This window comes from Tetrao urogallus (assembly GCF_951394365.1).
Source record: "Tetrao urogallus genome assembly, chromosome: 18".
Lineage (NCBI taxonomy): Eukaryota > Metazoa > Chordata > Aves > Galliformes > Phasianidae > Tetrao > Tetrao urogallus.
Window position 1 is genome coordinate 164,672 of NC_136831.1, and position 14,969 is coordinate 179,640.

Genomic DNA, 14,969 nt, shown 5'->3' on the forward strand with positions numbered 1-14,969 from the left:
ATGGAAGCCATCGCCAAATACGACTTCAAAGCTACGGCAGATGACGAGCTAAGCTTCAAACGGGGGGATATACTTAAGGTAAGTGGAGGGTAAGGGACTAGGGATTAGGGATTCCCGTTTTTGCCTTCCCCTCTTTGACTTCTGTCTGGTCAGCCACTTCCGGTCCATTGGACCTGGCTTTTGCTGGGGACTCAGTGGAGGATTAATAGGGTACTCTAGGGTTTCCTCAAGCCCAGGCTGGCCAGAGCAGATGCTGTTTCGTTTCTGTGTTAACCACGTCCCAGAGTTTTTCCTCCTCTCTTCTCAGACTGTGGAGTATTTGAAAACTTAGTGTGCAAATAAGCAGAAGTACAATACAGTGTACTCTGTGCTGAATTTCATTCCACAATAGATTGCCCTTTAAAGTAATCAAGATCAGTGTAGTGATCCTTTCCTTTGCCTCCTGCCAAAGATTCTGGTGTCAAGAACAGTGATTAGGATCATCAGGCTGTCAAATGTTGGTGCTGAATTTTATCTTCTGGCCTGATGAATGTGAGTGGCTTTATGTTTAATGAGTTTGTGCAGATGTAAGTGGATGTTTGAGTGCATTAGAGGAATTTTGATCTACAGTTCTTTCAAAATATCAAAAGCTTTTGAAAACCCCTCTTTAAAGGAATTTGAGAAATAAAAGAATTTCTAAAACTTTATTTGAAATAACACAGAGAACAAGCCCAAAAATTCGGTTGTGGGGAGAGTAAAATGTAAATCTGTAGTGATTTGGCTTCAGTGAAGCATAGTTCTAAGCTTATTTCTGACTAGTAAGAGCTTTTTTTGCATCATGTAATTGAGTTTTATTCAGTCAGTGTTACACCATGATAGTATAAGATGGGCATTTCTTTCCAAGTGTGATACATTTACTATAGAAATATTTTGAGGTGCTGATTTCTAAATTGCTTTGAGTAGAGACTGCCTTGAGTAGTGCCAATTTTGCAGATGTTGGGCTGACTTTGTGCATGTTGACAAATAACTCCTGCAGACCTCAATGGGATTATTTAGCTGCTTAAAATTTTTACCAGGAAAGGGCTTGATTTAGCAGTATTTTAAGATAAGTAGGAAAAAGGTCCTCTACATGTAAACTTACACAGTTCTTTTAGAGTTGGCATTTCAGTAATAAATTATGGAATAAATTATGGCTTTGTTAGAAATGCGGTACTACTGCATGGCTGCAAAAATGCATCCTGCCTTGAAACTGTACTTTTAAAATAATTGTATCTGCTATGTCTTTCACATCCCTGGCCCATGACGGGCCTAACATCACCTGTTAGACCTGTGTGCCTCAATTCTCATATTTACGTAATTACCATAATATTTCCTTTTGATGTTTTGAAATGTTCAGAACTGTCATAACACTAGATTTCTTCTGTGATAACTTTGTTTATTTTCTGTTTTCAGTCACTGCTGACTGCCCTCAGCTTTTGTATTTGAAGTGTGTATTTGAAGAAGAGAGTAGTTGAAGTTAACTTGCAGAAAATGCTAAATGGAAAGGAAAACAAATGTAATGAAACACAGTTTGTCACTTCAAATGCCTTTCAGTTTGTAGAAATTTTCATCAGGCATACCAGTTCTGTTTCTTTAGTATTATACTTGTGACTGAAAAGCCTCAGAGTATCCCATTCATGTGCCTCATGTAATTCGTTTTATTTATCAAGTCAGATCTGCTGCCCTTGAATGAGTGAATTGGAAAGAGAAATAAACTTGTAGCGCATTGAATGCTGCTATACACTTCTGCCATAAGATAGCTTTTGCTGAGGCACGTGTGTAGCTTCAAATGTCTAGGCTTCTCCAAATCTAGCTATTACCTAGCTTTAGTGATCTTGATGCAGCTTTGGAAGGCAAAGTAAATTTGATGGCATGTATAATTGATGGCAGGAAATTGTTTTGTAGAGAAATGTTATGCCTTAACCACACTAAGGAAAGAACACAATCTGTAACCCTTTATTTCCCACTCCTTAAAAGTTTGTGTTTTTCTGTTTGCATAGAGAAGGCAAAGGTGCACCCAGTCTGACTTCATCTGATTTTTTTAGCAGATAACTTGGCTGTGATGTCATGGTGCCACTATTGCTGAACACCAATGTATTCCGAGCTTGATTGAATAGCATTTGAACTGTGGTTATTAGTAGTCTTGTGGCAGAATTCCAAAAGTGAGTGAAGATCGTTGACCTTTGACTTGCAATTGTAAAACAGCTGAGTGAAGAGGAAAAGTGATTGGCCTTTTCTTTTGTGGGCAGTATGTCATAAAAGCTGCTTCTATGGTTTTACATCTCTGGCAGTATGCTGGATCCTTATGCTGGTTTATTCTAATGATTCTATAGCAGAGCATGGTGTTGCCATTCAGGAGGTAAAAACTGACAGCTTTCTTCAAGCTGCTTTAATGTTTGGAATGCTACTTGCCTTGCCTTTCCCAGAGGAAAGAAAGGTTGCTGTTTCCTTCTGTGTCCTCTGGTTACAGTACAGAGCTGCAGTTCTCAAGTTCACCATTCTTTTCATGAACTAGTGGCTGCTTCATAAAACTTGGTGTCTGGCATCCTGTCAAGTGTGTGAGGATGGCTTGTGTCATTATTAACAGCAACAGAAGTTTGAAGAATTCCTACTTGGAAGTTTAGATTACTGTTTTTCACTATGAGTAGTTAACAGTGTTCATGGTGCTTTTTCAGTCTTTTCTCAGTTCACTTGCTGTATTTATTGAGACTTGGTAACTTCAGTTTCTATCTATATTTGTTATTCAAGCTCTGAGTACCCAAAACCTTATGTATTTCTAGCAACTTCTGGTTTTGTTGGCCTTTGTGTTAACTGGAAAGTGTCCAGACCTGAAGTCTGCTGATGTTTGCTGGTGGTTTGGCAGGAGTAAAGTGGGAAGAATAGAAAAACTCAAATACAACCAGCCAAGGCCTCTCTTTCTCTGTTCTTCCTATATCCAATCTGAAGTATACAGTTTAATATGAAGCTATTCTGCTAACTATTTCTGAAATAGTAGTATGAAATAACTAACTGTACTAATGAATATTTTGAATGTTAGAGTTGTTTAAAACAAAATAAAATAGGCTGCTGCTGTTTCCTCTTTTCCCTTCTTCTTTCCCAGAGCTGGGGCATAGCTGGAAAGTGATCTTCTGAAGAAGCAAATTAGTTCCTGTTTTCAGTGGTTGTCAGCAAAATTGAAGAGTACTTACTGATTATTTTTGAATAAAATTATTTGGATGGCAGCCTTTTGTCTTTAATTTTGAGGTTTTTACTTTTGTATGACACACAAACCAGCTTTCCTGGATCCCTGGAATTCTAATTTTGATCACTGACAACACCATTCAGCAAAACCATGGTTTCTTTTTCTACTCTAAATCTACACTTGACAGTTACCTCAAGGTTCTGTTCATGTGACTGTTTAACAATTGACTTATTTTTAACTCTTGCGTGCTGTGTGCTACCTGAAGCCTTTTGGCCTATAAGTGTTTCAGTTTGTATATGAAATAGTTAAGTGTTAGTTCCCTAACGACACTTAAAATCTCACGCTGAGCAAAAAGGAAGCGGTGCATTGTAAAAATTCATCTTGTTCTTCCAGTTTAGATTAATTCACCAAACTACTAAAGGCAACATTAGTATGTTTTCACAATCACTGTGATACTGAACTGTTATATTATTTTAAGATTATTATACTGATGCTGTCAGTTTTCCGTATTTGCTGACTGCCTCTGAATGAAAATCTTTGCTTTTGTTAATGATTTTATTTATATATGCTGGAAGCTTTGAAAAATCAGAAGTAGTTGTGGGATCATAACGATAAACTCCTTTGGTAGGGGAGGGAAAAAAAAAGCAATATACTTAAGGCCCTGTACATAAAGGGTACCAGCAGAGTATTTGTCATCTTATGTGGACTGATCATGAGAATTAATTTTGCTTGAGTTTTTCCTGTGTGTACATTGCTTCGTGTTTCTTCTAGTCTGTGGTGCTGAATTGCAGGTTTGACAGCAGAACAGAGATAAAGCATTAGCAGAAGTGAGAGCAGGTGTTGTAGCCATCTGCACAAAGGATTGTGGACTTTGGATGAATTCTTAGCCTGTGCTTATTTCTGTCTGTCAAGGGTACGATGCCTTGGTGTTCAAGCTAGCTCCTATGAAGGTGATGATTAACAAGATGCGTGGTAAAGGATATTCCCCTTCTCCCCACCTGTCCTTGCTCCCTTCATTCAGTAGTGTTGGGAAAGCTGCTAACTAAAGGTGAAGGTGAGACTTCTGAATTTGATGTTTAGGTACAAAGGAGAGTAAAGAGTACTGTTCTTCTGAACACTAACATTTATGAACTAGAAATTGAACTTGTGTGTAATAATCCATTTTACCAGAGCACTGGTGAAAAGTGGCACTAGGTCTTAGTGCTTTTTTTCTTCCTGCCTTCATCTGTTAGGAAAGCTGCCTTCAGTCTATGCCATTTCCAGTTTTCTCTTAAAAGTTCAAAATGCAGATGAGTAGTGAATTGTATGCGTTCTGCATTTCTACACAGAGCAGCAAACTGATACTGCTGCACTTTGATGCACAGGATCTTATCTGCAGCTTTGTCCTGCAGCAGTTTTCATTCTTTCATTTCCTTTGCTGGCTCTGCAGTGGCAATTACCAAACATTCTCTTCCAAGCTGGGCTAGCATCACTGACTAGAATATAGACAAGGAAATAAAAATGTGTTTTACATACTTCAGATTTTTGGAGAAAAGAAAGGCAGGAAGATACTTCCTGTGGCTTTTCTCATTACCTACAGTGTAGGGAACACTGTATAAATTTATTCCTTTCAAATATATGTATCTTTTTAGAGAAGCATCACTGCCAATCTCCATCTGTCACGCCTCAAGCTGTGTTCCGTTGGTCAGGATCTAGGCAATTTTCTGCTGAATATGTAAATGCTGATAGTGAGCGATATATGCATAACTTAAAATCATCTTGTGGCACCTCACAAGGGTAGGTGTTCAAGTGGAGCAGAAAAATGGCTATGAAACAGCCTGTATGTGTTGGAGCCTGAGCTTGTTCTCATGTATTATATGCCTGATTGGTGCCACTGTTTGACAACTTGAGTGAGAATTGCTTTAACAAACTTTAAAAGGTGTTGTTCATGGTGGCTTGTGCTGAGCACATGGGATTGTAAGCTAAGCTCTAATAACACAAAAAGTGAACTGACAATCTCCAAAACTGTTCATTTTTAGGATGTTTACTATATTACTGAAATGCAGATGCTACTCTACAGTACTTCCTGATTAGTTACTAGATGAATATGAGATTTGCATTTTAAATTGAGTTCATAATTTTCCTAAGCTTATTTTTATCTTTGTGCTAAAATAGTGTTTTTCTCTAGATATTAAATAAAAGCCTGTTTTAAAAATATCTTGAAGAGCCTAGGAAGCTTTATTTTCCCCCCCCCCTCTTAAGAAACGATTGCTTGTTTGTATTTCTGTACCTGATCTTGAATCTTTTTCTTTCCAATTGTTTGTGTTCATGAAAGCAGAAAGGCAAGTCCTGTTACTGAAGATGTGTCAAAACAGTTCTCCCATTCCACGGGGGCAAGTGAGGATAGTGATTGGAATTAGGTAAAAGACAGATATTTCTGTCTAGAAGGTAGATTTTCTTTTGATTCAACTAAGCTGTAGTTACATTACTACTCTAAAACCTCATATTTAAATATGTTGTCTCTGGAATTTATACTTTCTGCATTGAGCCAACTTACTTCTTGCTCTAACATATTAAAACTCTATGGGTTTACACGTGGAAAAATAAAATGGTGCTGTATTTATGCAAAATTGCTTCCCTTGGGACGAAAGGGGGAATTCTTCGTGAGTATGAGCCAGCAGGTTCCGCTAAGCATAGCAGCCCTGCTAGTGAAGAAGACTTGTGGTCTAAGCAGTCAGCCCTCTAGTTTGTGAGAAATTGGCACTAAATTAAAAATAAAAAAAAAGTAAACCTTGCTGATCTTGAATAAATTTTTCCATTGCAAACCCTTGTATGCAGTCAATTGGAGTATCACGTGCTTCTGTTATCTTCAACTATTTCAGTGTAACTATGAAACTGTTTTTTACTATTTGATCTGGTTCTCAGTTTCTGCTGTTAATAGTAAATCACAATCTGCTTGGAAAGCTGTGTGTTTGATTTTCCAGGTTCAAGTGACTTTATTTCAGCATATTAGGGAGGATTTTAAGCTGTAGAAGTATGCACCTTTCTCTACTTCTGGAAGATCTGCCAGTTTTTCTAAAGGGTTTTTTCTGAACTCCTGTGTAGCTCTAAAACTTGTAGTTCTGATATTTAGTACTACTTGAGGGTGTAACTAATGAGGGAAACTTCCAAGTAAATTGTATTTAAAAAAAAAAAAAGGGGGGGGGGGAGGTGAAAGTTTGACCTGCAGTTGTAGGGGAAGGGAAAAAAATGCAAGGAGCAAAAATATATTCAAGACAAATACACTGAACACTTTTAAAAGGATTTAAAATATTTTTCCTGACCCTGCCATCAAACTGTACTTCAAGTTTGGCAGATGATTATCAGCTCGACAAACATACCTTACTGAGGCAGTATCAGGAAAACCTGTTGTGTATATCTTTCATAGATAAATTTCATGTATTTTGTGGTAATTTGGTACCTTGCATGCCTTCCAGGAGTTGTTTGCTAAAGATGTATTTGCCCCTGGGAGGAATAAAGTGTAGGCCGTGATAGTGTTGAGGCTCTCTTCTGACCTCAGGAATGGAGGAAGCAGAAGGTACTTGTTTTCTCCTTGCCTTCATTTCTGTCCTCTTTTCTTAAACCTGGTTTTTCAAAAGCTAATCCATGAGCTTGTCTGTTTTGACAGTTTATACCCAAGTACTTTAACTCTTCTGGCATCAGGCTGTTACAACTGTCTTACTCTTGAGCTGCAAATGATGCATTCCTTGGATTCTTCCTGAAAACTGTCTTTAAGATTAGGAGTGTGACTTCATCTCTGCCAGGATTGAGGGATGAAGACTGTTGTGACTTACCTAGGAATATCCAGATTGAAACCAGCCACTCTCTTCATGGGCTGCAGAAAGATCCAGCTGAGACAACCCAACTGATGACAGTTGTCTCAGCTTTCCTACCTTCTGTACCTTCCTTTACAGCCTGTTGTATTTGTAAATACTGCAAGCTATTTCCCGTGTTCTGTTTAGTTAGGATGAAAAAGAAGAACACGCATAAAAAGAGGCTTGTGATGTTTCTGTAAACTTCTTTGAGTTTTCTTTTTCTTGACAACTTTGTTTAATTCCACCCATCTCCTATCTGAATTACAAACGTGTGATAGTGCTGTAAGACTAGATAGACTATAAATGATATCTGCATTGTGAGTAAAAAGTCCCTTGTAAAGCTTACTTGTTTAGAAGAGAGATTATTTTTGCCTTTGCAAAAAGCTGGAGGGGTTAAATATACAGCAACATGTTGATAAAACAGATAATGTATAGTACGGTCAACTACTGGAATCTACCCATGGGAGACTGAAGAAAATTGCAGATTACCTTTCTGCAAAAGTGTGCACCACACAAGGATGTAGTTCTAGGTCCTTCAGGGTTCTTTGAAGTCCCCACAAAGCAAAAACATTCGCGCTAATTTTTAAAGTTTGCTTTTTGCTGGATGTAGCTGCTTTTATGTAGGACCGGAGTGAAAATGAGAAGCCTGGCCATACCTAATGTTGCAAAACTGCATTTCTCTCTTGGTCCCAGTCTGCAAAGTTCCTTATTTAATAATGGCAGCCGAGAGGATTGGGAGTGCTGAAGGAAAAGATGGGCCAACAGTTGAAATAGTGGTGCCTTTATGTCCTAACACAGAGAGTGAGAAACTTTTCAGGTAGGAGTGTGCTTGGATTTAGCAGGTTTTTTCAGTTCAAGTACAGGCAGATTTAAGCTGACTTATTATATGATCTTCATGTCATGTTGCCAGCTACCTATGCTAGTCAGCTTTCTCCTGTTTGTTGCCACAGGTAGTATGAAATTTATTATACTTTTAGAGAGGATTCTACTTCAGACTTTCTACTGTGGAAGTAAATCCTGGCTTTCCATTTTAGACAGACTCTTTGTTTTTTCTTTCAACCCCATCCTGAGACACTGAGGAATTTTCTTATTTTGTTGATGAGGGCATTTGTGGAGATGAGGAGCAGAAAACCTGAGATTCTTTATTTGAATGAAACAATCCCTGCAAAACCTAGAAAAGCTGGAGTCTTCTCAAGGCTTGTGCCTTGCAACTGTTCCAGTTCATCTCAATTAGTGGTTCATTTGTCTTCTGCATGGAGCTATGTTTTCTGTCTTGCCAGTGATTAAATGGGAGGTCTGAGGTGAAGACTGCCTTTTGCTTTTATTGCTTTGCCAGAAAAGCCCAGTTTCCAAACAGCTGCTTGAAGATGAACTTAATTGGATAGCTGTGTGGCCAGGAAGGTTTTATGACTACATACTAACAATATTGTTGCAAACCATCAGGGACCAACTGATGTCTGGGGTGGTGCAAGGTATAGATGTATTTAATATCTTTAGAGAATACCTGATCCTGGCTTTTGAAAATGTCAGCAAGACAGATTTCTTACATTGGAGTCCTGGGAAACCTTTATTTATGTGAAAGTGTCAACATGGTGAATTCAGAGAACTGGAAGACTTTGAAGGTATCCACATTAATGAATAGTTTAAACACCTGTTTTGTTACATAGGAATGACCGATTCCTGTTCAGGGCCCTGTGGGGGAGTTTCTTGTGGTAAAGGCATTGGTCTGATCAGAATCTCCCAGTAGGGGGGAGTTCCAGTGCCTTAGCTTTTACTGAGAAACGTAATGGAGATATTATGCTACCATAACATACTTGGGAGCTTAAAATTAGCCTGTGGTCAAATAATATACCCTAGGGTGTCAGTGACTTGCATTATGATATTCCTTCCAAGTTATTGCAACAGAGCCATAATGACTTCTATTCTTGTTTTTAATTTGTTCTTGACCTGGAACTGTTCTACTAATTAGAGATTCTAATTAGGAGATGGTCTTATCTCTGGTCTTTTCCATGAAGAACTTGGTGCCTCAGCTGTCTTAGGATTCTGGAGCAAGGTGCTTACTACTTTTGGTATGTAACATGATTAGCATTAGTATCTGCATTATTCAAGGACAGTCTTTGATTTTGTTTTTTTAACTCATAATGCAGGAAAGTAACAGTAGACCTTTTTTGTAAAGCTCTGTGGTTTTAGTAGCATGATATTTTTAAAGGTGGAAGGGGTAGAAGGCGTGTGCCAGGAATTCCAGTTCTATGTTCCTGTGATATTACAGTTCATACTGCTTTCTAAACTTAAAAAAAAAAAAAAAAAAAAAAACAACCCTATATTAGTGCACTGTTTTTACTTCTTAATGCTGAGTGACTTTGGACAAGTGTTTTTCCCAAGCTGTTTGGTAGTGAGATCCAATGACTACTGTGAGTTCAGTCTTTTAAGAAATACAAAGGTTTTTTACATTTAAATGTTTAATTTGCTTTGTATGGAGCAAATAATGCATTCATTAATGCTATCTTATTAGCTATCTTATTAGCCTTGAACTTGAAGAGGAACTTAATAACATGAGAAATTTTTGAAGGTGTCACTTCAACGTCCTAGCGTACTTTTTTTTTCTTTTTATGCCCCTTCCCTTGTGTGTAATTCAGAAGATTGCTTTCAGTAACCAAGCACAGGTGTGGTATTGGCTCCTTCCTAAGGCAGAAGCCGAGTCAAACTTGTTTTAGAGTTCTTTGGTCTTGCACTTTTCTAGATTAAGTCAGAGTAGAAACACTGTTTTGATGCTGAAATGAGCATGTATTGTGTACCATTAAATGACTCTCTTCTTACTGCATGGCTGGTCAAGCTTCTTGAGCGGAGGAGCTTCTGGTGTTTCTGCATTTTGCCATTCATAAGGGCTTCTGACATTTGGTGTTATCTTCATTGTGGGGATAGATGTAGACCAGTCGTAATAATGATTCTTGCTTTAGGGGAGCAATCCGTATTATTTATCATTATTTCCTTGTTAACGCTCCGGGCATCCCTCTTTCCAACTCTTCATCACTAAGTATCAGTTCTTTTTTCAGTGAGTATAGAATCGGGGATGTTTCATTCAGTTGTGCAATTGGTTTTCCAGAAATTGAATTGTAATCCACTGGTAAATTTGGAGAAGAAAAAAAAAAGAAATTAGTCTTGGAGTAAATCAACACCTTTAGCCACAGTGCAGGCTAAATCTAAATGTAACTGAAAGATTTCAGAGATATAATAGAAATTCCAGTCTGAAAGCAATCGTACATCATAAAATTTATTGTAAATTAAAGATCAACATTAGATGTTGGTACACCCAAATTAGTCTCTATTTTTGTAGAATGTTATGCATTTACCCTAGAGAAGTTTATGTATGTGAAGGACTTGAATCGCTGTGAAAGTCCTGAAGATTTGTGCTGAAAAGGATAGTGGATTTGGCATCTTTGTGAAAGCTGAGGTTGATTGTGGATCAGTTTATTGTGCATCCTCAATCGTTTTATTAGAAAAACAAACCGTGTTGAGAAAACCGATGCACTTGTATGCCTCAGGATCCAATAGCTAAGAAAACCCGGAAGCGAAGGGCTTATATCTCAAACGAGTTCGTTTAGGCACTGTGTAGATTTACAGAGGCAACTGAGCATGACCAGTCAGAACGGTTTGTTATTGGCTTCCAAAATTGGTATAAACACTCTGAAAACAACAAAAACAAGAATTGTGATCAGATTTATTTTCACGAAGGTTTAGTTGCAAAATCCAACGAATTCCGGTTTTTTTGGTGAAACATCCTCACTTTGTTGACTGTTTTTTTTTTTAAAGTTATTTGTTCCCACCATGCCCAGAAGTTTGACTTTAGAGTGTACCTACTGGTTTTGGATAGTGAGTTTTTTAGTGCATGTTATTTGAAATTGTTATCTTGTTATCCTAGGAAGATCTGACCAGGTGGAAATAACCAAAGTTGAATGAAAACTCTTTGGTCTGTCAGAACAACCTTAGGTGGTTGAAGTGGCTTGGAAGTGTCGGTGACAACGGGCTGTTTGAGCTGGCCTTAAACTTCGTGTTATTAGTGCTATACCGTAGTGTGTAAAGCAGACCAAAAACAGATGAGAGCGGTAACCCTTCATTGGGAGGTAGGCGCACAGTATACATTTCTTGGCTTTTAAAAGCAGCCCTCTAAAAACACTTCTCCATCACTGGGTGTATTTAGTCTCCTCTTTTGCTCCCTCATTCAGTGTTGTGTGCAGGTGTCAGTATCACTGATGCTGATACAATGTTGTACAATGAAACTATACCTTGTTTCTTCTCACTTGATACAGTTTTATGAGGTTGGAGATGCTCTGTGAAATGTTTCAAGTGAGTATAATGCTCCAGAGCTGATGTGAGCTCCCTTCATCTTGCTTAGTTTGATATGCTGCGCTTTTTGATGCGTTGTTGCGCATTCGTGAAGGTTTGCAAGATCTGTGTGCTTACATTATGCAAATATGACAGGAATGAGTCAGATGATATTCAGTACTGTGCTCTGAAACTGTTTGCAAATGTCTTCCTCTTGCATGTGCGTGTCCCCTTAAAGAGGAAATCTGAGCAGCTTTGCAGGGACTGGATAACAGGAAAAGTTCTCTTACACATTGTACTTCTCTGAAGATCAGCCAGACCAAGTACCTGTGCATTTCCTCTGCAGCTAAAGATGTTGTTAAACATAACTCGGTAAAATAAGATTCTGCTATAAAAATCAAAAATCTGCTAGATGAAAGTTGTCACTGTGCAGCTGATAGATCTCTTTTCCGATGGATATAATTGTGGCTCCTTATTGGTAAATTAGTTATCTTCTAGGTGCCCCAAATATGTTTTTTATATGTTGGAAAACTGAGTTCTTATGTCCTGCTAAGCCAAAATATAACTGTATACACTGAAATTGTCTTTCTTTGTACAGGGAGAGCTATAGCCTAATTTATTTTCTTTGTTTTTTTCAGTCAATGGTAATCTATAATTGAATTTATAGTCAATTTCTGAAGGTGTCTCATCTTAAGCAAGGGTTGTTTATAACTGTGGTTGGGTTAAGATTCTGATAGAAAGCGAAAAACTAGCCCTGCCGGAATTGCCCTGCAGTTCCCTATTGTCAGTGTGACTTGTTTTTATGCCTACAAGATTGTCTGAGCAGCCTGGTGGAACTGATGTGAATTGGGTCTCTTGAGTCAGGGGATCATCCCCCAATGGAAGTGCCTTTTAAGTGATTTTTGCAGATCATTTTATCTTCCCCACTGTATGGGAACTGCTGAGTCACGGCCTGAACCTCTGATTAATCACCTGAGGCGAGCCATGAGTCAGCCAGAGGAGCACAGGTGAAGGCAATTCACCTGTGCTGCTGGAAGGGCTGGAGCCAGGCTCCACCCCTCCTAGACCTATTTAAGAGCTGGCTACCAGAGGGGAAGGATCTCTTCTGGAGATCCCCTCTCTTGGTGTCTTCTGGTGAGCTCAGCCGAAGGGTAAGCTCTTCCGCTTATTCTCTTTGTGATCATTGTCTACCTTGCTTGATTCTCTCGATTATATTGTGATTACAACATCTTGATATCTGTTGATTAAACAACTATATTGCAATTATAGCATCTTGATTATACACCCACAAAGGAGAGTTTAACTTAACATATAAAATGCACAGATGAGAGTTTGAGGTAGCAAGTCATGCAGAAGTGCAAGTGGAGTTTGGGTGATAGAAGGAGCTTTGTGTGAATACCAAGTTATTAATTGTGGTTGTATTTGTTTCATAGAATTGCGAGGGCTGCAGGAGTTTGAACAGGCTTCTTGTGGTCTAAGTTAAGGAATACTGTAAAATTATTTGCTAAAAGCAGATATGTGCAAAATACTTATGTCTTATGAGAGTTATGAGAGTAATTAGTCTGAACTGGAAGATGAACCTGCTTGGTAAGAGATGGAATCTTGTGATTTTTTTTTTTTTTTTTTTTTTTTTTTTTAAAGTTTTTCACAGGAGCTTTTATAGATTACCCTTCTGTTCAATTTCACATCAAAACTCAAAGGTGTTTTGTGGCAGGCTTTGATTTAGAGAGCCTAGGGCTTTTGCTGATCTACACAGCAGAGCTCTCTTTTCCTAGGAGGAAAGTTGGTACCTGTTAGCTGCTTGAAAAGTGTTTTTCCATCTATCTCATAACCACCAGTCTGAATGTAATTCCTTGGGTGATTTCTTGCTTGCTTTTCCTTAAATGTTGTTTAATTTCAAGGCATATTCCTGACCTGGAATAGAGCTAAAGTATTACACACTTAGCTCACACATGTTTCCCTCTTGCCAATTCTTGGCCATTCCAGAGGTAGCTGGATAGTGGCTGCTGTAACTCAGCTATCTTGTACATTTGAGGATATTTCATGCTTCCCTGTGTATGTTCAAATCCTAAAAAGAGAAGAGTTGAGGCATCACTGCATGTTGGATCTATTAATTAGTACATTTAAGTTACATTTATTAATAAATTATATTTGTTAATAAATAAAAATCAAGAATCAAAAATAAATCATATTAATACATTAAAATTGTCCCTTCCTGTAACTGCTTTGTCCAACTACTTGCAGATGCAAATTGTTATCCTAGCAGCGTTTATCTGCCTTACAATATAAGTCAATAAGCAGTCTCATGATGTGCGGTCTTGGAATCCTTGTTTGTTTGGTTTTTTTTCAAATGGTTGACTCTTCACTAGCAGTGTTTATAACTAAAAAGTATGTCTAGAAGTGGAATTGGCTGGAGTCTCAGTAAGTTGGTCTTTGTCTGTAATGTTTTGCAACATATTAAAATTACTTTGACTTTTTTTATATTATGTAGTGTGGATTTAGAGGTGCTCCTTTCTGCCTTCCAATATGCTATGTTGAAGTTGTTAAATAGGTACAAATCTTGCAAAATATTGACTTATGCTGTGGTGAACTTTGAAAAGTTGCATATTATAGGAAATTGGCCTCCTGTTATCTGATTTCACACTTTTTCCATCTGTCTCAATATGAAGAGATTAAGGTTGATCCAAGCTATTTGTGTGATGCAGCTTATGGTGATATTATCCTGATCTCATTGCGTTTGGTCTCTAGATTTGAGGTCCTGATTTTAACCCTTCAACAGTTGCAGAAAATTTAGTGAAAAAGTAGTTGAGATTAAATATGTTATCGCAAAATAATAAAGTTCTCAAAGATTTTGGGTTTTTTGTCTGTACAGACTAGCTAAAATGATGAATAAATAAACTCTTGTTTTTTGTCTGTACAGACTAGCTAAAATGATGAATAAATAAACTCTTAAGTTTATAAAGGATTAAATTCTACCTATATATAACAAATTAGTATCTCCTTATTTCAGTTATACGAAAATTAATGCTGGAAAGTGTGTAGCCATATATTTTAAATGAAGGGGAGACAACTGAATGGAAGCATAGCATTCCCTGGCTTTTCAGTATATACAGCTCATTTTTTCCTATCATTACTGGAGGGTCAGCCTTGATTTTGAATTGTTGACTTTCTGTTCCTTGATAAAAGGTCTCTTCTGCACTGGGATAATACATTTTGCTGAGAGTGCTAGTGCAGGTATCTTCAGGTAGACTGAAAATTAGGAAGACTCCAAAAGGTCTGTCTGAAACTTGTAAAGGAAGCTTTTCTGCACAGCTTCAGACACCAGTTATGGAATACATGTTACTGCTTCTTCAGGCCTTCTTCAGGAAACAAAAGGGAAGCAAAATGAGTGAGCTAAAACAGGTGTTTTATCCACTCTGCTAAGCTTGAAGGGAAAGCTAGAATCAACCTCTCTTTTCAGAGGGCCTGGAATTCATAGCATTCATGTTAGCAGCAGATTCAAGAATAGTAACCAGGAGACCTTAGTCTGAACTCTACGTAAAACCGGTTTTCTCAAAATTGTAGTTTTATTTAGATGCTAAAGGCAAGATATATTCTGTTCTTTAGGTACAAAT

The 14,969-nt window shown here is 37.9% G+C and overlaps 1 protein-coding gene across 2 annotated transcripts in view; it reads left to right on the forward strand.

Annotated features, from left to right (window-relative positions):
• GRB2 (growth factor receptor bound protein 2) overlaps nt 1-14,969 on the forward strand; it is a gene marked incomplete at its 5' end in the record, with an annotated part of 31,926 nt that continues 16,957 nt past the window's right edge. For both annotated transcript variants that reach the window (XM_079544302.1, XM_079544303.1), the window contains one exon: nt 1-78. In XM_079544302.1, coding sequence (XP_079400428.1) covers nt 1-78 — 78 coding nt within the window. The remainder of the gene's footprint in view (nt 79-14,969) is intronic.